General features: G+C 44.7%; 1 protein-coding gene across 2 annotated transcripts in view; it reads right to left on the bottom strand.

The window, feature by feature from the left end:
* The window catches only part of LOC124475374 (zinc finger MIZ domain-containing protein 1-like), a 90306-nt gene that overhangs the window by 16622 nt on the left and 49654 nt on the right, over positions 1-24030 (bottom strand). The window contains exons 3-5 of one of the 2 annotated variants that reach the window (XM_047031920.1): positions 15935-16054; positions 11246-11359; positions 9080-9185 (exon numbers count right to left, since the gene is read on the bottom strand). In XM_047031920.1, coding sequence (XP_046887876.1) covers positions 9080-9185; positions 11246-11359; positions 15935-16003 — 289 coding nt within the window. In that variant the 5' untranslated portion in view covers positions 16004-16054. Of the gene's footprint in view, positions 1-2720; positions 3733-9079; positions 9186-11245; positions 11360-15934; positions 16055-24030 lie in introns of those variants that run through there. The other variant, XM_047031921.1, reaches the window with a different exon arrangement.

The following is a 24030-nucleotide window of genomic DNA, read 5'->3' as shown; positions in this document are numbered from 1 at the left end:
AAAACAAATAGAAATTATAAACTTTTTTTTAATGGGGCCCAAAATTCCTGGCGGCGCCCCTGACTCCAGTTCACTTGCACATTTGTCAGAATGCCCTACGATAGCACCCGATGAAGTGACACTAGGTTTCAAACCTGATTGCCCAACCTAATGGCCCTACACAAGAAAACATGACCATGTATGTAAAGAGTGAGCCGAAACATGGTATAATCATCGAAAAAAAGTTGCCTCTCGTTTGATGGTATTGTCGAGATCTGATTCAAATGTGATCCCTGATTATTGTCCTGGTCTAATTTCCTGGCTCCCCACTGAGTGCCTCTTGACCGTCAACCCTTCACTCTCCCAGGTATCTAACTCAACCTCTTCTTGATTAGCTCTCCATGAAGTGGTTTCCCTCTCTACTCACCCACGGCTTGAGGAAAATAGAGCAAAATGAGCAAATGAGTTCATCTGTCAAACTAGTAATGAGTGTGAGCAACTAAATGATCCACCCACTGGATGCATTCCCCAGAACTTGTTTCCTAGTGGAATGAACAAGCAGGAGAGTGGTTTATGTGTGCTCCTTGCTTTCATCTTCCTCCTACGTACAGCAAAGACGGGATTCTGTCAGGGAGGGAGATATCTCTACCTGACAGTGGATGAGCTTGCCTCCCCTCTTTAAACTTCTGTCTCATTAACAGTACATGGAAATAACATCCTCTGATACTAGTGTCTAGGCACAGTCTTGGTTCTCGGTCCTCTCTAATAACCGTTGTTTTCACTTGGTATTCAAAGTCAAAATAGTGCATCGTGGTGGTAGGTGTTGGGTGTGTGTGTGTGGGGGGGGGGGATAGGGCTCCAATATAAAGAACTAGTGTGGCATCCGGGCCTGTCACAATACACTAAGGAACGGGTGAGGATGCAGTTACATAACTCCAACAGCGCGACATTGGACGTTGCCAAGACTGTCAGTTGCAAAACTCCCTCTTGTCTTGGCATGTTGGGACCTCCTTTAAGTCGCAGACACACATATTATCCCGTACTGCTTATGGGATGATTCCCATAATCAGTAATTAAGATACATTAGCCAGTTTGATGGATGGTCTCCAAAGAGATGTGTGATTATCCTTAAAACTGGTAGTAGATAGATGAGGAGAGGGTAAATAACAATATACAATAAAGCAAATATAGTTAAAATACTGTGGAAGAACTCTGCAAATGAGTGGTGGTGAATTTTGAAGTGAAATGGAAGTGATTGATTGGATCTTTGTACAGCATTTATTGTCTTTGATGGGGGTTTTAGAGGTATTTTCTGCTTAGGAATGGATTCCAGTTCAGAAAAAAAAAATCTAAACCTGTTGCTCATACAGTTATTTGTCTGGAGTAGTTATTCACTTGGAAGGATTGAGCCATACAGATTGTACATCTAAAACGGTGTTGATTACTGTATGGGACATCTGTGAAGGGTTTGGCTGAACTTTGCTGGTTATAATATGGCGGGAAAGAGTGCTAAACTACTAAGAGTCTGGCGGAAATATGTTGCCTCAAGTAGGTCAGCTCAATCCCAAGAGATAATCAAGGCCATTTTGACCCCTTTGGTGTGAGCAGTAACTGGGTCAAACGCACTCAGCTGTTGCAACTCCATCATGCGAAGTGCTGCGAGGCAGTAGCTATACTGTCAAACTCCATTCCGTTAGTTTATGGCACAGCGGGGTGCCATCCCCGAATCTCACCCCAGACAAAAAACCTCCCCACCTCCTGACACCCCTTCCCAAGTGTCCAATACTGTGAAGTTCCACCCAGCAGTCCAACCTTCATCTGCCCCTACAACCCCTCAGGCTTCCCCCCCCGAGTGTGCCTCCTCCTTGTGACAGCTCACAGCTTCACACTGTGAGTGAGTCCAACCCCCCCCACCCCCCCCACCGCCAACCACAATGCCACCCTCCTATCAACCAGATTTGCTTTCAGTCAACTCGAGCTGTGTCCCTCCCCGCTCACATCTATTTTATTTTGTCACTCTTTACTGCACAAAAAAAAATTATCATCTGTCTAGAAACACTTCTGAATCAGGAATTTGCTTGGGAACAAAGGCAGATACAGGGCAACCTTAATCTCTGCACTAGTGAAGCCAGCAGCTATTTTAAAGCTTTCTATCTCTATCTCTTTCTCCCTCTCTCTAACTCTTACACCCTCAGTCTGTCATATTCTACCTCCTCTCCCTACCTCATCCTCTTCCTCCTCTCCCCCTCCTTCATTTTCCCCCTCAGTGTCCTAAGGACAGCTTCTCTGTTTTCTTCCCTTCGTTCCCCTTTGCTTGTCCAGTCACTGCACAATACGCATCAATTATTCATCGCCGGTCTCTCAGTTTCACAGGCAAAACCAATCACAGATGGAGTCATTGCTAATGGGCTTCTGCTGTACTTGCCACCGGTTTCTTTGCACTCAGGCAATGAACACCCAAGGGAAAATGAGGAGGGAGAACAGGGTTAAGCTTAAAAAAAAAGAGAGGAAACTTCACACAGCTCTGTCAGGCTGAGGAGGGAACGCTTTTGGATCAGAGTAAGATGCAAAGCTCACCACAAATAGCTGCTACGGCACCAAGGAACTGGCTTCTGTCACGCTAAAGGGTTAAAGAGAGAGAGGGAGAGAGGTGGGGTGGGAGAGATGGAAGAGAAAGAGGGAGAGTGGGGAGTGGGAGGACAGCGAGAGAGGGAGAGAGAACCAAATGCTTATCTCCTCACCTCGGATGTATGCAGCTGTTATTGATGTATCTTCTGTTTCTGTCTAGTGATCCATTGCTTGCTCTCCCAATACACACATCACACAGAAGCAGCCACAGCCACTTCGCCAGAAGGGAGAGGGGGAGAGAAGAAAAAAAACGCAGGCAGCTCACATTTCAAACTTGCAAGGGGGGTGGTGCCTAATGTGCTAGACAGCCTGTATCTTGGCCCTGGTCCAGAGCAACGGGTAAAAGAAGCCTCAATCAATTAATTTAAAGCAACATTTGTTAAGGGAGAGAGCTACAAGTCCTCCCAAAACAGCAGAGACAAGAAATTCTCTGGCTGGCTACATTAAGTGGTGGTTTTACCCCCTTGTCTGTGCGTACTGTTGACTTAATCCATCAAACTAGTCCTTCTAATTAGGGGCCAGGGAGGAGGCAGGTTGGTGGCTTCCCGTGGCTGGAACAGGGGCTGTCTGAGTGGGAGGGGCAAATTAGACTCCATACACGTGAGGCGAGAGCGAGTCGGTGATAAATGATGTTACACGACAACAACTTCTACGGAGCAGTAAACTACGGAGACATTACCTGAAGCTGCCAATATCCTCATCCTTCACTTCATCCATCAAATACTTTTTGTTTGTAATAATTGTAATAGTCCTTTAAAAAATAAAATAATAGAAATCTGTAATTCAAAGCTAATACATATTGTACTTTTAATTCTGGTCCCATCCACTTCATGAAACAAACAATCTCTCTCCTATTGAAGTCTCACTAGCTAACCTTTCCACAGAGACACAGCATGGATTGGCTTATAGAAGATGATGAGCCAATGCAGAGTGACCCCTCATAGCAATATAATGAGCAGGCAGCCAGAACGGCTAGTCATAGACAGACTGAACACACCTTATCTCAGGTCCCACTGTGTTTGCCTTACTGGCATTTACTATCAGCTGAGCTCATGACAGATGAATTATAGGCCTATATTGGAAATGATCTGTCTTGCACCCAGCGCAATTTACTTTGTCAACGACGCAAGTATCATTCCTAGTTTGCACTCGACGCAAAGCGGACTTTTCCCTCCACAGTCGCACATCGGTAAATTAGGGAAGGACCTTGCGCTCCCGGGGGCGGTTCAGCGACAAAAAAAGGAGGCGTGTTCCGGCGCAAACGTTCCGTGGTGCTATTTTGCAGTTTCAGAAAAACAATTCCGCCACAGACCAGGAAAACTGTAGTCTAAAGTCAATGGCGCGTTTATCAGATGCTATTTTAATGGTGCATGCTTGGCCCGTGCGCACTGCTGGCGAGGCCAGGGTTTTCTTCCTACGAAGCTAATTGTTTTAATTTATTGTATGGCTGTGTTACATATATTTCATGTCAATGATGAATTATATTTTCATGAGAAATGTCTATGTATGTGAACTTGATTTGTAACAACTGCGGCAATGTCCTCCCACGCCTGTTTAACAGAAGCTAATTTGGGTGAGTTTCTTCTCCTATCCCAATCAGAATCAGAATTCGGTTTATTCGCCATGGAACACGGAATTTACTGTGGCAAGAAGGGGCAAACAATAAACATATACGGGTCTTATATTAGTAAGTAAAAAAGTACAATAGTTAAACTAATTCTAAGAACTAAACGATTCAAAAATTAAACAATTTAAAAAATAAAAAATATATAAAAATAAGAATAGGAATTTGAATGAGCAGCATGAGCGGGCAATTTAGCAGAAAACTGGTCTGCCTTTCCGATACAATGTCACTTCTCTATCTTTTACGGCCCTGACGAGAACGTCGGTCTCCTCGGCTGTGAACTGCTCCTGGCAAATCCGCCATTACAATAGCAATCCGTCATGTAACAAGCGCGCCTGCTCTTAAAGGGAATGTGAGATGACGCTCTGATTGGTTTACTGCACGTTACGCCTAAACCACACATATTAGTAATGTAGCTACTTCAGACCAACCCTTTTTAGATTTCCGCCGGGCGCAAAGTCCCGCCGGCAAAATCACAATCAAGCTGATGTCACGCCCACAAAGTTACTTGCGCTTTGCGTTTTGATACTTGCGTTTCAGATCGACAAAATAGGGGGGCTTATCTGGATGTGAAATATGCATGTTTTTCTCGGTTTGTTAATACATTTGACAGAAACAATATTCAGCATTTACTTATGGGTAAGGTAATTGTGCAGGGTTGTATGGATCATGCAGTGACAGGCCTGCTTATCAAAATACAACAATGGGCATTGCTAAGCAATTGCACATGTTGTGAATAGCATGGCACACAGAGTAAATATGACACAGCAAGTATCAGCGAGTAACTTTTTTCGTTTTTATCCTACACCCCTCATAATTCATTAATTAATTAATAAACCCCTTTAAAGAAACGTCATGAACCGGGAGTAGGGGATATATTTGAACAGAATTGCATTTGAAAGAGCTTTAATGTAACCTGACATTGTATAACAGGTACAAACAAATACTTGCTAGGAAACATTGTTGGTAAGTCAGTGGACCTAGCTAGGCCACTGTAGTGCCAAAGAATTATTCAGTTTAAGTCCAAAATCAGACTTTAACAGTGGCTACTTATTGATTGTATGAATGGGCAAATGCTGGTTAAATAAAGGTTATGAAATGGATAGTCGAGAGGATACACATTAAATATAATGGATGAAATCTTTCTCTTCTTGGATCCTGGCTCAGCTTTAATTTACATTGCTGTTCATGAAATGTATCAAACTGTGTAGGCCTAAACGGTTTTGGTGATCTGAGAATAGGTAATCCTCCTCTTGACTTCTCAATATCTCACACTTGAGACAAAACGTTTAACAACATTCCAACAAAAACCTGCTCCTGGGTTTCATGCTTGGGCTGGTTGAGAAAACAGAAAGCCAACATTTAAGGTCACACCTTTAAAAAACATGCCTTGTCAAAAGAACTACAACAGACAATGGGAAAGAATAGCATACTGTAAATGTCTCCTGAGATAAAACCTCATATCCTCACATCCTAACCCCTGGGAAGGGTGCATGAGAGACAGAGGCACACACACCTCTATACACTGAAGGAATGAGAAACAATGTTGGTGAAGACATGGCTATGCTAATCTTTTTTGAGAACGGGAAGACATTTATGAATTCACCCTGACATGGAGTAATGAATTTGACCAGCAAATATTTACAATAAATTTACTGTGCAGGAAAAATAAATCGACCTGAAAGACTAAATTTACTCTCTCCCTCTTATAAATTGGTGCCTTCTTTTGCTCTTTAGAACTGAGGAATTTCCAAGTGCTTGCTGAAGCGCAGTCACTTTGGAATGTGCCACTGTGAACCACATAGGGAGAATTGTGATTGAACATTTTGTCTAAAACACTTGTACCAGACTGCACCAATACTCCTGTCAGAGGGGTGGGCTGTGTCTTTGATAAGTGAATGCTTGGAGCTGATGAAACCCACCCTACATAGGCTGTGATTTTGCCTCAGATAGAGAGAGGTCCATGTGCACTCATCCCCACAATGAAAACCCCCCTTCTTTGACAGCAGTGTTATTCCACGTGCATGGCTTTGCTCTGTGGTAAAACAGTCCTAGTAATCACAGATTAATAGAGCAGGCTAATCTCATTCACAAAGAGGTCACAATTTGCAGACAGATCCTCCCCCTTAGCCAGCTCTTCCCTTGCAATCTGGCCCACATACTAAATGGCTATGAGATTAGAATGCTTTCTATAAAGGGCTCACTATACCATAATTGACACAACATCTTTTACTATCCATTGAGATTATTTGTATTTCATTCAAAGTTAAACAAAGTTAAATGAATGATATGTATCTGGTCTAGTGTTTCTTTTTTTGACCACTTTAGTAAATTCAATCAGTTTCCAATGCAACATTATGCTTAGAATATAATATAAAAGTATACACGAGATTTTGTAGGCATCAATACATTTCATGAGGTGAAAGCAAGTGCAGTTTCAGGTGATCTTTCATATTTGAATTATGAACTTACTCTTTTCAACAAAACTGTAAACTAGTCTCAAACAAACATCATGACTAGATAAACAAAATCTAGCTCTACTTTAAATGTGTTTCTGAGCATTGGTTTGTCATACTACCACTTCAGCTTTTCCCTCAGTTCTTTTTCCAGCAATTTCCCTTTCATTCATGTAGCAGAATAGAAATAGCCATTGTGTGCAGCCAGGCCTTCCATATTCTGCGTACAACTGTGTTCAAACTGGCCAGCAAATAGGTTAATCTATTTGTGTATTGACCGGAAAGGCTGGCTAAAACACTAGACCACCAAATCTGGAGCAAATTGACTCTCTCACTTGGAAGCCTATATGGCATCACAGATTACAAGACATAATAGCACATAGAACAAACTTCTGGTTATGAAAAAAAAGAAAAACACCCATCTTTCCCTCAGACACTCCCTATGTAACAAAACACAGTCGTCCTATGACAGATCTGGTGACAACATCCAAGGCCGCAGTTCATACAACACTGTTGCTTTTGTTAACAAATATGGAGAATGACTAGAGAACAAAATGCAGCACTTTCAGTGCGTCAAGAGGTGGAACAATCAAATGTCTAAATCCTGAAAGTAAAAATGACAAGTTACGCAACAAAGCTGTGCTCTTGTCATATTTGTGATAGAGTGGAGAGGAACTCCCAGCTCGGAGCACTGAACTGTGAAGTCACTGAGCTAGTAGCTTGGACGGCGTCCAGGAAATCTGGCAGACTAGGCTAAATGAATTATTGTTAGAGCAACATTATGCAAAGAACAGTATTCAATTAAAATCACTTCACCTAACTCTCCTCCCATCTCCCTCTCTTCCCCCTCTACTAATCTGGCATTCCTGAGTTGATTTGTTCTCTGCTACATTCTGAGGCGTGTCCAAAAAGCCCTCCTCTGCAAATCGCAGACACTAACTCGTCTGTCTCTGGTGTCGGATGGCCGACCCGTTGCCGCCATCCTGGCCCTGTCATGTGACTCCCTCCCTTCTCTGTCGCTGGGCAACAGTGCTGTTGGATGTCTGGGCACAGACCCTGCCCCTGGGGCCCTGTGAGAGTAGCGTGTTAAGAGCCGTCTCCTAGCTGCCAGTGTGGGCCCTGCCTTTGTAGCCTGAATGTGGAGACTTTGTAGTTTTTTTCTTGTCTTCTTATACCTAGGCTTGCGCTAGTATTTCTAATCAACCATTCACAATATTTATGCATGTACATAATTGACCATGAAATATACTTTGGGATGCTGTCTGGACTGCCTTCTCACTGCTTTCCAGATGACTGCTGTAGCAAGAAATTATTCAGACTGAGAGTCAATGAGTAATCTTGTATAAACCCATAAAGTGGGGCCAACATTTGATATGGAATTATCCAGAATTATATAATTTAGTGGAAGTTAATTGGAAGAAGATTTCTTTTTCTGGCTGACATGAAATTATATTATAACATCCAAATCCTCATACAAACATAAAATTGGATCAAAGAAGAGGGTAGACATTAGGTGAGGTTCAGTGAGTGTCTGCTTTATGTCCTAGACTGCTGCAATAACAGCACAGACCAAATCTACATCATAACAATTGCACATGAGATTTTCCTCTTTACCGCAGCAGGTGGAAACCACAAATCACAAAGTGTTCAAGGACTACAAAATATTTTGCAGGAACCATGGTTATCTGCTGAGAATTTGACAGGGTATACACCTTCATTCTCTGCATGCTACATTATGCTTTGTCAGATAGATTACAAAGGTAATTGGCAGTCACCATCTGACCAAATAATCTATGGCTACATTGACAAATGTACAAGAACAGGATACGTGAGGATGTTTTCAGTTCCAGACTTAATGGTCCAAGCACAGTATTTACAAATATTCTTACTGGATAGAAGTAATTTGGGCTGTGTGCAATATTGTACTTAGAAATCAAGAGTGCTAGAAGAAACAGAATGTAGAATACTCTTGAATCCTCTGGAAAAAAAGGTTTTGGACACAACCTTTAATATGGAGTTCTGTTTGGATCCTAAAGGGTCTAACTTATCTGAAACGGGTAGTATCTAGAACCTTTAACATAGGGTTTTCCTTAACATGGTTTTACATGCCAGTCTTTTTCTGAGAGTGAAACAGCATTATTAATATGTGGCGTGATGTCCACATCAATTGTATCAGCATTAAAACAAAGACAACAGGATCATAAAAGACAGGAGTTATCAACATTTTACAAAACAAATACTGTGCAGCTTTGCCTTTGTTTAATTCTTTTTTTTAACCTGTGGGTTCACACTGCATTATGGACAGTAACACCCACACTTTATCGGTCACCGGGTTGGATTTTTGGGCATGGAATGGATCGAGGAGTGTGAGACAAGCAGATTGAGGTCCTACCTGCTGACTTGGGAGTGAACTTGTCTCTGTTGGCTGCACACACAGCCAGGAGTCGGTAGCCCAGGTCCAAGTCATAGCCTTGCTGTGCTGCTACTCGACTCACCACCTGACCAGAACAACAAGATACAGTAAACAGTCAGATACCCATGTTTTTTTCAAAGGGAAGTTCCTTCAGGGTAACTATGAAAGATGTGTTTGTCTTGTTTCAGTCTCGTTCAGGGCTGTTTGCTATTACATCTATAACTCAGACATATAGATGTTCAATGATTCAAAGGTCTGCCTTTAATACACATTTTGAAAGTGGTGGACATTTGGACAGACAAAGAGAGACAGACTTTCTGCCATTACGTGAATCTATACGGATGCCTGCTGAAAGGAAAGATTAACTGAAAACCCTGATGCCCCAGGTAACGCTGTAAACTGCTCTTAAATGGCAGAAAACTTTGATTTAACATTGCCAATACATTGCCAAAAAAAGATCCTCTCCTCCAATCTCTTAAACCTTAAAGAAATATTGCCAGCACACAGACATGCTTCCCCAGAGATGGAACCTTCTCTTCCCCATCGTTTCCCGGTAGCAGATTCTGCTGTTACACCCAGACACAAGTTCAAGGCATGCCCGGGGGTGTTTCAGCACAACACTGTTCATTGAAACATATAATTATCTTTGTAAAGTATAGTTTTAGATGGGATACCACAGAGAGTATGCATATCTCTGTCTTATTTATAGGAAACACACATTATGAGGAAGATATATGAGTGTAAGTTGTCTAATTAAAACCTAAACATGCAAGGGGCATTTTGCTAAATGGTAATTCTAGTCTAAGCTGTACAGTACACAGTTCTAATTGTAGTGCCTTAATTGCACAATCAGGAGCACAAGAATTGTGGTGCTTTTTTGGGGGGAAGTGTATGTCGAAAAGACTCGGCACTGGAGTGGCCATAGATGAGAAACAGAGATAACAGGCTGTGATAGACATAGCCAGTGCTAAGCTGAATAGCAATTCCTATTGCTACTGACAAGCATGGCAGTCATTGTTCCCTGTTATTATACTACAGTAGGCTGCATGGCTACTGTCAGTTGTCATTTTCCAACCATGCCAATGCTCTGCGTGTGCTCTCTGACCCGCTCTGGCTCGGTCAGGAACAATCCGTAAACTGTAGAGGACAGTTCAGCTGTATGCATCGGGAGAAGCTTCTAGATTTTCACTGCAGGACACAAATTGAATTGGGGAAATTGAGTAAAAGACACCTGCTGCTGCGCATTAAACCGTTAAATACAAACAATAAGCTGAGTGCTCAGACCTTTAAGAGCAGGAATGTATCTGCCAGTGCCCCCCCCCCCCTGCCATAGAACCCGCTGGAGTGTTTTTTGTGACAATTCTTCCGTAAACTTCTGGATTACACACACTGAGGAATGACTATGCAAATGACTACACTCAACACATAATAGAGAGGTTTGCATTGAGACACTGTTACGCATAACGTAACCCAGGGTGACATTTGAGTGATGCATGTCGACAGTTGATCCATGTCTCAATTGACTAACTAAGTAAGGGGTGTGCGGGCACTCACCTTTCCAGAAAATGTACAATACCATCATTCTAAGAAGAAAGGTTAGTTTGGCTGTTGATGACAAATTGACATTGCCATTCAATGAGATATCTATTGACATAATATCTCAAAGAGGCAAAGAAAGAAAGCGTTTTTTCACTTTAAGATGGGAGGATATCCCACTGCAAAAATGTGTGTATTGGGGAAGGAGAACATTTAGGTTTACCCTGCTTACAAACATCCTTAAGTCCCAGCTTTCTGAGATGAAAAGCTTTCAAGTCTTATTTCTTTAAGAACATTGATTGCTTGGTGGTTTCAGCACACATTTTCATTTAGAAATCTCTACACGATCATTTAATTCATCTTTGAACTTTAAAAGTAAATGAAGTTTAGAGAGTGGCTAAGGTAAATTCCTAAAGCAGTTTGAATCTCGACAATGTCTAAAAATAAAACAACTTTTCTTTCTTGGCCTAACCTTCGGGGCATACCATATGGGAATATCAGGAGTCTGAAAATAGTACTTGTTTTAGCAGCCTTTCCTGTCCCTTGAATCTGAAGCCCTCTTTGAACCTGGAGGTGTGAGGTGGTGGAGGGGTCCAGGTTGCTTCTTACCGTTAGGCATCCCATGAGGCTTTGTTCAAAAGGACGCTGGAAGGCTCGGGGGTCACCACACCAATCCAGCAGCTCCGTTGCTGCTGTTTGGAAATTTGCAGGATTTTGTAAGTGCTGCATGGGAAAAAACACAATAAGAAACCTATTAGGATGAGAGAAGAAGCCAAATGTGTTACATATTAGACACATTAACGGAGGGGAGATCTGTAGGATGTCAATTGCCCTCAAGGAGACACAGTTTGGCACAATGGTGGGCACGTACAAAATGATTACACAATTATTTTTATATTTTTTATTTAATGCTGTTCCCTAACAAGAAATGGTGGAGCGCAAAGGCGTTGGACATACAACATATGGTTTTGGTTAATGGCGTCAATACAGCGACTGGATGGAAGGGGTCTGTCCCCTGCTTTCTTGCCACAGTCACAGTCCTGATCTCCTCTTCCAGGTCTTTGTAGCACCAGTGAAATAAATATCCGGTGGTTGCGAATGGACGTGCAGGCTCTGAGCTGAGCTGGTGTGACTTTATCTGACAGCCAGATGCTTGACCTTCAGGCTGTCTTTATGGCATGTCTTCCCCTGTTAGATCCATCTAGCTACCCTCAGTCAATCTGTGTGCTTCTGTATCTCAGGTAAAAAAAAGGGGTGGTAGTGGGCAGGTTAGAAAAGTCCAGCGAATCTCAATAAATATCGGTCCTCAAAAGACTCTTGTGATATCTATTTTCATTCTTTCACGGAAAGAGAGGAAGAGACGTCCAGCCACTCCAGGGCAATTTGTTACCTTTGGTGAGATTATGTACATGCAGCCTTTGAGGTGTGCTGGGTTCAAAATCTGAAACAAATAGACACCCACTCCACAACATCAAAGCTTTAAAGTGACTGGCTTGTCAAGTTTAAGTGAGAGCCTGAGTTCCCGACACGTCTCTGTGCTTTGATTCACACGTCAACCGGGAAGGAAAGAGGCAGAGGCACCACAGTCCCTGGCGCTCAGTCTTTTTTTTTTTTTTTTACTCTGTTGCTCTTTAGGGGGCAGCAGAGGTCAATGTTTGATTAGGCAGCTTTCATATCAATTTACAAAGCCAGCGTTTGAAAAGGACCGGATGAAACCAGTATTGTTTGTTTTATGTGCACAGTCCTAGACCATTCCCCGCAGGGTAAGTCTTTGTCTAGGGGGACGTTGTGGGGTGGGGGGTGCATTTGTTGTGAATTCTGCTAGTGGATAAAGTCTGCTGGAGAAAGTCACATCTAGCGATACTAAATTTAGATGAGTATGGAAGCTACAAACATGCGATCAGCGTGGAAAGTGTACAGCAAAATGGGGGAGGGAAGATGGGAGACTTGGATGGATGGCTGGATGGGGGAAAGGGAATGGGTGGTGGGGAGGGTGATGTACTGAAAGAAAATACAACACAAGTGGTGCCGCTTGAAGAGATTACTGTTCTTTTGCACTCTGAACAATTGGTCTCGCCATGTGAATGTGTGTGTGTGTGTGCGTGTGTGTGTCACACGGCGAGCTTGGCATGGCATCGCCACAGATGTTACCCCTTGTCCTGCCAAAACCCACCAATCAAACCTAACTAGTGGCCAAGAGACATTCCCCCCTCTCTTCGTATCCCCTGGGTGAGAATGATCCTCCAACATTAACACTAAGCTCCTCTCCAGTCCTGCCCAGTCCAAGCCCAACCCGGGAGACAAAAGACAGACAGGCTCTCTATATTGTTTAGAGGTGGTAGCTCTCAACAGATACAGTCATTCACAGCCTAGACCTGACCTAGACTTCAGGAGCAAAACATGACAAACAGAGGTGGGGGTTACGTGCAAAACTATATCCAAATATGCTTGATGCAACATTAACATAGAAAAACCCAAGAGCAATGTTCACAGGCTGAAAAACACCTGAGACATGCAGCAGTGTACAGTGGTAGCAAACAGTTGCCTGTGGCAGTTGAACTAGAGAGCTCCTCCACTCACTCTTGAAATATTGACTTTAAAGTTTAAGGAAGTGTTCCCGCAGTGAAAGGAAGGCTCATATTTTCAACTCGAGCTTGTACACATCATGTGCTGTGGAGTCAGACAACACACAGGCCAACCCACAGAGAAAAGAAAAAATACTCTACTCTGAAATAAACACAAGCAATATCAAGCTGTCCTATCTTTGCTCTCAATAGTGGATTCCAAGGAAAAGAGGGGAAATAAGTTCCAATAGACTTTTGGGAACCGTTCACGGTACAGTGTTTTATGTGTAACTTAAGGTTAATCAAGTTAATATTGTATCAGAGATCAAATGAAAATGCAGTCGTTTAATCATCTGCTCATTGGGAAGGCATCGCTGTCATTATATTTTTGAACTCTTAACCCTAGATACAATCACACAAACCTCTCTTTACAACACGTCAATATCTGACTCGTCAATTATTCAGTATTTGAGCAACCAAATCAATTTGTTTCCCTGTTCACCTGACTGACTGTGCGTATTCAGACAAACCTGTCAAGTTTTATGAAAACAAGACAATACAAAGCTTCATTTATATTCCTGATGCACTGGCAGAAATGAATCCTTCAAGACGCCAAATTTCCAGCATGCACACACTTTCAATTAAAACAAACATCTGGATTGGTTTACAATATTTCCTTAATTATTTTAATGACTTGGATATTTGACAATGTTGAGCATGGGGAGGAGGGGGAGGGGAATATAGTGAGTTAATTGTTCTGATCTCCCCCGATGATCATCTTTCTGTAAGGGGAGGAGAATGGGAGCTAGCTGAATGGGTTCTCTGCAACTCTAATTGGCAGGACATAAATGGTATTTATTGTACTGGGTTCCAAACCCTGATTGTCTGCAGAACAAAGCTGCCTCTATTAGCAGGGTGCAGGCTTCTCCATGGCTCATTTGAATGACCCGACGCTTATTAGTTTATTAAATGAACTCGAGGCCCTTTTCGGACACTGTGGATTTCTCGACGTGACGTGCTTACCCACAATCCCCTTCTCTAGTCACTAACGCCAGCTGATGTTTGTTTAGGTTTCCGATGTTGGGGTTAATACATTTGACCTCTGACACGAGAATTGTTACATTTATGTTAAAAGGCGGTAGGCGACTCCCCTCCCCCATAGCCTCAACAGAGGCTATACTCCATTAACTATTATACATTGTTATTAATAGGGATATCTACGGTGGCCCTGAAGTGCAAAACACCCCCCCAAATACGAGTAAACTCCCCCCAAATAGGATGACTTGCTCACCTCCCCCCGAATACAAAGACACGCTCCCCCAAATGGGAAACAAAATTACATTAACTCCAAACGGAAAGGGTAGGTACAACACTTTTGTCGCTGATTGGATGCACAGTACCCAACAGGAAATAAGAAATTGATCGACAGAAGTACGGAATGCGATAATGACAGAGTTACTTACCAGGACAGTTGTTTGGCTATCGAAGCATGTGGCAAACACGTATGCAAAAGTAATTGCGTGTTAAACGTAAAAATGTATAGCCAAACAACTATCCTGGTCCATGTAACTCTGGGGGGAATGTTTTCATGTAATTTTGTTTCCCATTTGGGGGAGCGTGTCTTTTTATTCGGAGGGAGGTGAGCAAGTCATCCTATTTGGGGGGAGTTTACTCGTATTCGGGGGGAGTGTTTTCATTTGAGGGATGTACTCGTATTAGTGGATGTTTTGCACTTCAGAGCCACCGTAGATATCTAAATCAAACAACAATTTAAATATCTTTCCTGAAAAGTGCTAGAGAATAACTGGGAATGCATACTATTATTAAGAGTAAACGTGATATATAGAGACTGTGTTCCAAGCTATTTGTGTATGCATAGTTAAACTCAGATTAGATAACTATTTTACCTTTGATCTCTATCTTATCTGAAACACCTACAGCTGACCCTTCTTACACAATAACCCTTTAGAGCCTCCCCTCTACTCACTCCCTCTCCACCCCACCATCTTTACCTGCTCAACAGTCCCCGGGGGGACACTAAAGCTCTTAACAGACCACCAAATAGTAGAGAACTTCACCATTGGAGTGACGCCAATTGGCCGTGTTCACATACGTGTTAACACATACGGCCATCTCCCTCCTATATCCCTCCCACTGTACTCTTCTGGGCCAAGAGCTAAGAACACAACCCCGAGGCAGAACAAAACAAACAAGCTGTCCGTCAAAGCCTAGAAAGGCTTGTTACGCAGCCCAAGCTCTGGACTGATGCAGGTAGGCTCGTTTCATTTTGTTCCAGATTCACCCAGAGATAAAGGGGTCAGGAGGGGAACTAAGGGTAGTGTCTGTGGATGTGAGGTGGAGGAATGAGAGAGGTGGATAGAGGGATGGAGACAGAGAGGGAGGTAGGAATGGAGGAATCCTGGAATAGTGTCCTTTCTCATACCCTGCTCTGCAACCTGAGCCTCACACAGTGCAGTGCTAATGAAAGGATGACAGTTAAACATTTAGAGTAACCCAGAGGGAAGGGAGGCCACACAGTGTGGGTGAGTGTTTGTGTGTCTGTCTGTATGTCTGTCTGTCTGTGACGTGTCCTGTCATGTGTCATTCCAAGAATGCAATTTAAAGCTCATTCAAAAATATCTAATTAGTACAGTAGTTGTGACTATTCCTGAAACTCTAACCAGGGAAACACAAACCAAAATAGCAGTGCCGGAAATAATTGTAAACAACTCACCTGTTTGATACATAGCAGACGATCATTGGTCTGCTGTATGTGCCTGTCCATCGACGGTATCGAGTTCATTTTGATTACCTTTCTTAGGCCTCTACCTGCCAGCCATTAAACTGGAGCGCTCTGGAACAGAGACAAGCACACCATGTTACAGGGAAGCTCTTCTACTGCCAATCCAATGCCAAACAGGATATTACAAGTTAGAGTGTGTGTGTGTGTGTGTGTGTGTGTGTGTGTATGTAGGAGTGGAACAGGGGAGACTATTGATTTGGCAGGTCACAAGCACCTCCAAGACCTTAAAGAATGACATTCTTTGCAGCTGGTGTGACACCCTTAACAAGCCTTGACGCTTGTCCCTAACACCGCCACACAACTGTGCTGACACACACCAATGAGAGTGGACCACGGAGATACTTCTTCCTGATCACATTTAAAGCTTACCTCAACACTAGCATGTGCAAGTAAGAAAAAAGGGTTCCCTGTCTGCTATTTCAGGATAGGATAGATATCTGCCTAAGTTTGCGAGAGAGATCCTTCACAGTGAGAACCTTTGCTTGGCATGTAAGATCTGTTTACAATACTCTGACATTATGTAATCTCTAGGTAACTATTTTCCATATCCTCAGTCCAGACTTGTATTTCATCCAACTATCTCCATAGCCACACAGCAGCCTAGGCTACCTGAAGTCAAAACACCACTATTGATTTTGGAACTTTTTCAGGGATTTTTTTTTATGGAAGGCTTGCGCAAATAGGCTGTGATCTGACGCGCCACACAGGATTATCACAAGTTAAAAGTCGATTTAATGTTGCATTCAACGTCAAATAAATATCACACTCAGCGCACTGGCTATAACTCACAGTGACCCACAGCTTTAAGCTGAGGGCCAAGTGAATTAATAAACACATATCAGAGAGATGCCTCTCCATCTCCCTCTATCTCTGTTTTTCTGTCTCTCTCTTATCTCGCCCTTGTCTCACCCTATAATCTTGCTTTATTTCAGTAGCACACAGTGCATCTCTCCCACAGTGCACTTTCTCACTCTCCTCATCACTCTCTTCTCATCCCAACATTCTCCCTTTGCTCTCCCTTACTCATCTCCCTCTCTTTGTCCAATACCATCATGGAGTGAAACATTCCAGAACACTGAATGCTGGTGCCACAAGGGCGTATTTTGACAGTGAGGGAGGAGAGAGAGAGAGAGAGACAGATACAGAGCAAGAGACAGAGACAGAGAGAGAGAGAGAGAGAGAGAGAGAGAGAGAGAGAGAGAGAGAGAGAGAGAGAGAGAGAGAGAGAGAGAGAAGACAAGAGAAGACAGCCTGCTGCACCATACTGATAATGCTCACTTAGGGGTCTGTGGCTAGATTTAACGACAGGCCAGTAATCTACTCCACTAGACAGCTAAAGAGCTTTTATGCTACCTATTGGAGCTGCTCATGCCTGTACTTGAGGGGGGAGAAGGGCACACTAGTGCATTCCTCTCCATAAATTAGAGAGCTCATAAAAAAAAGGAAAAAAAAACAACACTGAATGACTGTTTTTTTCTTCCCTCTTTCTCCCTTTCTTCACAGATGGAATATATTTGTTTGTTAACTCCTTTGTGGCCAGGGGTGGTTCACAGGACATTGTGGCTAAAAGGCTTATCTGACATGTGATATTTATTTAGCAATATGCAGAGTGAGATGGTCTGTTTCATGACCAAAAAGAGGAAATCTTTACTTAGGATTTATTGAGAGGGAGGCAATTTACCCAAATTACAGCTAATAGTTTTGTGATCCACTGCAAATATATTTAATATTAATTCCGTATCATATGGACAGGGTGATCTGAATTAACAACACCACAAACAAGTCTCCTCCCCTATCATCAAAAAATTCAATTAATAAAGCAAAGCACCCAGAATCACTTGGCTTTCCTTTCAAGCGAGAACTACTCATTTAAGCCTTTCTCTCAATGCAAAATTCCACAAACAGCCTCGGTTCAGTGGCAGACCCCCCTGCCACCATACACACATACACACACGCTCACACAGTCCTGTCTGACCATGTGGCCCTTGGCCACCAGCAGGTGTCTCTCTGCCCCTCTGTAGTTCCAGCCAGTGCTCACACAAAGAGGCGGAGCGGTGTTGCTTTAAGCCTTTACAAGCTCTACAAATCCTCAGCTGCAGCTTGCTAACAGGGCCCACTCAGCCCAACAGTGCCTGTCTGACCTTGTGCTTATTGATGAGCCAGTCGCCCTGCTTTCTATAACAACACCCCCGCCCTCTCTCTCTTTCTCTGTTTATCCTTTTCTCTCCGTCATCTCTCTCACCTCCAGCAGAGAGAGAGAGGGAGAGAGAGAGAGACAGAGAGATGGAGGGCTGGTTTAAACACGAAAAGTACCAGTCATCATTGTATCCTTTCCTTTTTTCCGCAACATGTAAATATCTCTGGTCTCTGACCCCCCAAGCCTTCCCCCTGCGAAGTCAAACATCAGTACAGACTAAACAGACACATGCTCGACGATTAAGATTACATTTGATATCTCTGTGCTGTTACCGTTCTGATAGGTTTAAGGAGCAGATGCGAGACAGTGGCATTGATAGTAATTCAATTGTTATTTACCAGCAGTAATTAAACACGTCTACTGTTACATGTTTAATATCTAACAAGAGCCAAATTAAAGATTAGGATCTCTATGTCTGAGAGATGCGATGAACAGATGCAATTATATATGATTTTTTCTTCTATTTATCTGCCACTTCCGATCTTGTAGACGTTATCATTTGTTATTTTTTCTGCATCATTACCTTGCGTGAACTTGTTAGACTTGATTCATCTAGTTATCCCCCTAAATAGTGTTTGTGTGGGGAAAATCAGGTTAATGTAGCTTAATTAATAACAAGTGCGAGCCGGTACAACAAGTTAGAAGATGCATTCTTACAAAGGAGAAAAGCTTGCTGCTTTGAAGGGGGGAACTGAAATGCTACACACTGAGGAGAAGAAGAAGATTAAAAGAAAGAGAGAAACTGGCGAAGAAGAGCAGGCTGGGAACAGATTCATCAGAGGGCGGTGGCGAGGGCAATGGAACACCAACGAAGGATTGGGTGAAATTATCTCTTTATAATCAGTGGGCTTCTGCATGGCTGCCTTCCCTACTGCTGGCTGACAGATGAGGCCTACATTTTCAAATGGGCTGTTGAGATTGCTACATGCACCCCCACCCCTGGGCTTGGAAGCTGGGATTCCACACAGGTTCCGCAGATCCAGTGGGTATACTGCATGATTCCGACAAAGTCACCAGCTGAACCCTGCACTGTCCTGTTACGTGATTGTGTTATATAAGTGTGAATCAGATAACAAGATGCTGATTTAATAAGATGACAAAGCAGGATGATAATACACTAGAGAGTTTGACACGGAATACAATCCCAAACAAACATCTTCAGGATACAGTTCTTTGAACTGTTGCCTTTACACAGGTTTTCCAGCTACTTCTTTGGGAAATACGTAGTACGTCGGTAACCAAACCTTCTTCAAACGTCTTGGAAGGGAGCCCGGGGGGGGGGGGGGGGGGGGGGGGGGGGGGGGGGGGGGTGGGTGGGATGTGGGTGGAGGAGGGCGGTGTAGCGGGGAGGTAGACAATGATTAGCTTTATCCTGCCATCATAGCAGAACAAATGGATCATGAACCCTCCCAGCTTTACAGTCACTCAGCAGGGCTGTCACAGGCACGGGGGGTAGTGGTAAACAAATTTAATTTATTCATTTAAATGGCTTGTGTAGCAAAACAACTAGGCTCCTCTGGGGCCATGCCATCTAAGGGGAGACACGCCACTCATTCTGGTCCGTGGGACACTTGAATGCGGACGCTTTCTTCGCTCTTCCATGGACAGACTCACACCTCATGTTCATCCAATCCAAGCTGTTGAGGGGGGTTTAATTGGCCACAATCCGGATCCTCTACCCACCCACCCATACTCATGTACACAGGGACACACACGCACACACGCCTTCTCACATTCCCCCAATGTGCTAGAGCAGCATCATAACAACACCGTCAGATGCCCTTAATGTGCTCCATGACAACACAACTGCAGGGTTACACCTCTGCGCGGCTATGAATCACACATATGCACACACACACTGCCACCCCCTCCCCACACTTAAACAGTCCCCCTGTCTCCACAACACACACACAGCACTAATCGAAAGCCTGAACTACTGCTGATACTATTAAAACAGAGCACGGTGGTCTGACCAGAGAAACTCTGCGCCTCGCTAACGCCTCGTGGGGTACTGTTTTGACGTCCAGCTCAAGGTGGCAATGCCCGGCGTGTCAGTCTACTGTAGGTGAATTGGGTAATAATGAACTTGTCCTGATCTCTGACTAGGGCATAGTGACTTTTTGCAGCCCTCGCTTAATTGTGTTAAAAGGCAGGAGGAAGCAAAGGAAGGAGGAAGTATCTGAGTACAGATGATTTTAATGAGCCTTCATTCGCCTACACTGTAGGTCCGTTTCTCCAGGGTGTGGAAGGAGGCGGGGGCCAAAAGCTCTGCTTTAATTATTCAGACGTTAAAGGGAAATGTTGCCTCTTATCGCTGTGGGTTGTTTAGTGAGCGTCTCCAGGTGCCTGCCTGGTTGCCTCTCTCCGCCTGTTAAGTGACCAGACACCAAGGACAAAGCATTGTTTGTTATGCAGGGAGAAGCAGGAGGATGGAAGAGGAGGAAATGTGTACTCCACTCACTGCTCTCCATTGTTGCCTTCCAGAATGTGCCATAATCCCCAGCAGGCTTCACACAGCTCTGCCATTGGGTATACAGTATATAAGAGCCGCTGCCTGCCGTCCTGCCTGTCTGTCCAAACTCCTTCCACTACCTACCTCCCTCTCGCGGGCCCCATCCACCCCCTCCTCTTTCACCTCATCTTCCCTTCCCCCACTATCCCTTTCCATCATGCTCATGCCCCCCTTCCCTCCCGCCACACACACACGTATGGACACACTCCCAGCAGCGTGTGCAGCAACACACACCTCCCCACATGGCTCCTTAACAGGCTTGGGAATGGATTTCTCTTATTTAATGTGGTTGGTCTGCAACTCCAGCTGTAACCGTGAGCATGTCCCTGTGCGCTCGCGTGCATGCACACACACGCACACACACGCACACACATGCACAGGCACACACACACACACCAGCCAATCCAGGAGCCCTGCTGCATTGGTCGCTGTTCACTGATCTCCTACTCTCCCCTCTGTCTTTCTCCATCTCCTTTTCTCTCAACCCCCCCACCCATCCCTCTTCCCCCGCCTCCTCCTTGTCGCTCCATGCTTCCATCTCTAGCTCTGCCTCTCTCTCTCACGCAGACCCACATTCACTCACTATCCCTCCTGCCCTGCTCCCTCCCTCTCTTTCTCCTTTCTCTCTCTCCCACCTGCCCTGCCATTCCCCCCCCCGCGCTTTCTTTTTTCATGACAGCTCACATAAGCAAGTCTCCTGGATTCCTGCGGGAGCCTCATGCTTGGTACACAGAGATTGTTCAGCCATCAGGCACATCTGCAGCGTGATTGCAAAAGCAAAGGGAGCATGGTGGTGTGGGGAGGGAGAGAGGGAGAGAGGGAGAGAGAGAGGGAGAGAGGGAGGGAGAGTGGAGAAGTCACCCCCACCCGCTCCATAGAAAGAGAAAAAACTGAGGGTTGAGATCACGGAGGGGACTAAGCAATATCTCCTCCCTAACCAAGTGTAACGTTTCACCAAGTCTCAGAGGGCGATCTCCGGCTGGGAGAGAGGAGGATAAAGGCAGATGGGGGCGGTTTTTATTCACCCAGAACCCCCACCCCCCCACCCCCTGCAAGAAGCCCCCCCCTCTCAGACACCCAACACCCGGGGGTGTGGGGGGACAACGACTATGGTGGGTGGGGCCAGCGCGGCTAGTCTGCTCCTTGGCCAACCACATGGTGTCATCAGGAGAATCAGAAGGGTCTTTCTCCCTCTCTCTCTCCTCCCCCTCTTCCTTTCTCTCTGTCTCTGTCTCTCTCTCCCCCTGCCCTCTGCAACCTTTTACTGAGCAGCTACTTTCTTCATTTCCTTCCCCCCTCCTCTAATAGCAGGAGGGGGAGGGAGAAAGAAAAAGACGAGGAGTGTGTGTGGGGGGTCAATTCCCCCCCAGGCGGTGGAAGCAGCAGAGAGCACAGATGAGCCACATGACTGTGTGTCGCTTCCAACAGCCCTAGCAGAGCTAGTTGGTGCTGTAGCTCCCGACGCTCTACGCTCCAGTCCACCAGCAGCCCTGCAATACCCTCTCTCTCTCTCTCTCTCTCTCTCTCTGTCTCTCTCTGTCTCTCTCTCTCTCTTGCAGCCATAGCTGCCACGATCACACAGCTCCAAGCGGACTGAATCAGTACAAACACCTTTCCTTCCACTGGAAAAGCGATTGTTTTAATTCCATGTTCTTACCAGGTATGCTTGGTCATATCGTTGGAACCTATAAGGTGTCTGGTGTTTACAATGCAGCAGTAACTCACACTGAAACAACCGTATTCCACTAGCTGCTGGATTGGAGGACAAATAGTTTTATTTCCATTTTCCCTGTAGGTGAATGATATTGTTGGTGCCTGTTACTGGCACTCCTTGAGATAACTTGCCGTGAGTGTAGTGTGTGTGCGTGTGTGTGCACGAGGGCCCCCCAACCCCTGATCCATTCTGCCAGTCTCTTGGTTTGTTATGCATTCAGCTCGTGTGTCCTCCAGTCAGTGGCTGTTCATTTTCTACATACCTGGCTTAATCCTGCCAGCTAAAACTTTGAAATAGCAGCAGCCGCTGCCTCTACCCAAGAGAAGCCATTATGAGGTCTCAGAGAGAGGGAGGGAGGGAGGGAAGAGGGAGGGGGGGATACTGATAGTGCTGGGGTGAGTGACAGCCGAACTGCTAGATACATGGAGAGGAATTCAAAGAAGGCTAAGAGGAGAACAGAAGTACAAGTGTGTGTGTTGTGTGTGTGCAGCTGTGTCTGAAAATATGTGTCAGAATGAGTGTCTGTGTGGTGAGAGAGTGACAACGATTGAGTATGTGTTAGGACGGTGTGTTTTGGTCGAGTTTTGTCTTTGGTGTTATGCGCGTGTGTGTGGGGGTGGGGGGGGGGTATTATTGCAGGGGGTGAATGTAGGGATGTTCAGCCTGAAACCGTCTTCTCTCCATTGTGGGTTTCTGTAGGACCTCTGGTCTATTGTGACTTTGCCCTGCAGTTCAGTGAATGGGAAGCGAGCAAGCTTTTAATAGTGTATGAGCTCAACCTGCCAAGAGAAGGACAGCAACAACATGATCTTTCCTCCACACAAGGAAGACAAGCGGTCACGTTGAAGAATCCAGCGTGTGTTCGACATGTGGTGCAGAATCTGGCTGGGCTGTTAGAGAGAAGTAATGCTCGCAGGCCAGTATCTGCAGCTCCCAGTCCTCTCCAGAGACAGAACCTCTCATTCCACAAATGTACTTAATTTAAAAAAAGCAGAGTGCTTAGAGAGGGGCTGAGAAGGGCCGTCCACACTACAGTTTGATCTGGCTTCCCCTAATTGGTCAATGACAACGCATTACCAGATGGGTGGATGCTTGATCCAATGGAAAGGGGGGGGGGGGGGTTGGAGCGTGGGGGAGACGGACTGATTTAAAGGATAGGCAGTGTGGGGCCGCCATAAATCTATGCCACAAATCTTCCTTATCGGGGCGTGCGGGGGTCATGTTGGTGGGGAGGCGGCAGGGGTGTGGGGGGGTGTCTACACAGGCATGTGATGAATCCAAGGCAACAGACATGCTGCCACCTTCCCCTCACCCCATCTCTGAGGTGCACGGCCCCCTCTAATTTGCCAGAGATTGCTGGCTGCCATGTTTTGATTGTCCTTCTGTAAACGAATCAGGAAGCCTCTCATTTTCAACGTGCTGGGCTGAGAGAATGCCAATGTGTGTCTAGGGGAGGAAAAAAAAAAGGGGATTCTCAAGACAAGGCATCCTCAATCAAACAGTACGCAACAAAACCTTTTTTTCCATCCAGCTTTATGTTTATCTTTTTCTCTCACTCTGCACACATGATATTTCATATTATGAAAACTGCTTTTCTTTGTTAG

This window comes from Hypomesus transpacificus, chromosome 13 (assembly GCF_021917145.1).
Source record: "Hypomesus transpacificus isolate Combined female chromosome 13, fHypTra1, whole genome shotgun sequence".
In the NCBI taxonomy this organism is placed as follows: Eukaryota; Metazoa; Chordata; class Actinopteri; order Osmeriformes; family Osmeridae; genus Hypomesus; species Hypomesus transpacificus.
This window is presented reverse-complemented; position numbering and strand designations above follow the sequence as displayed.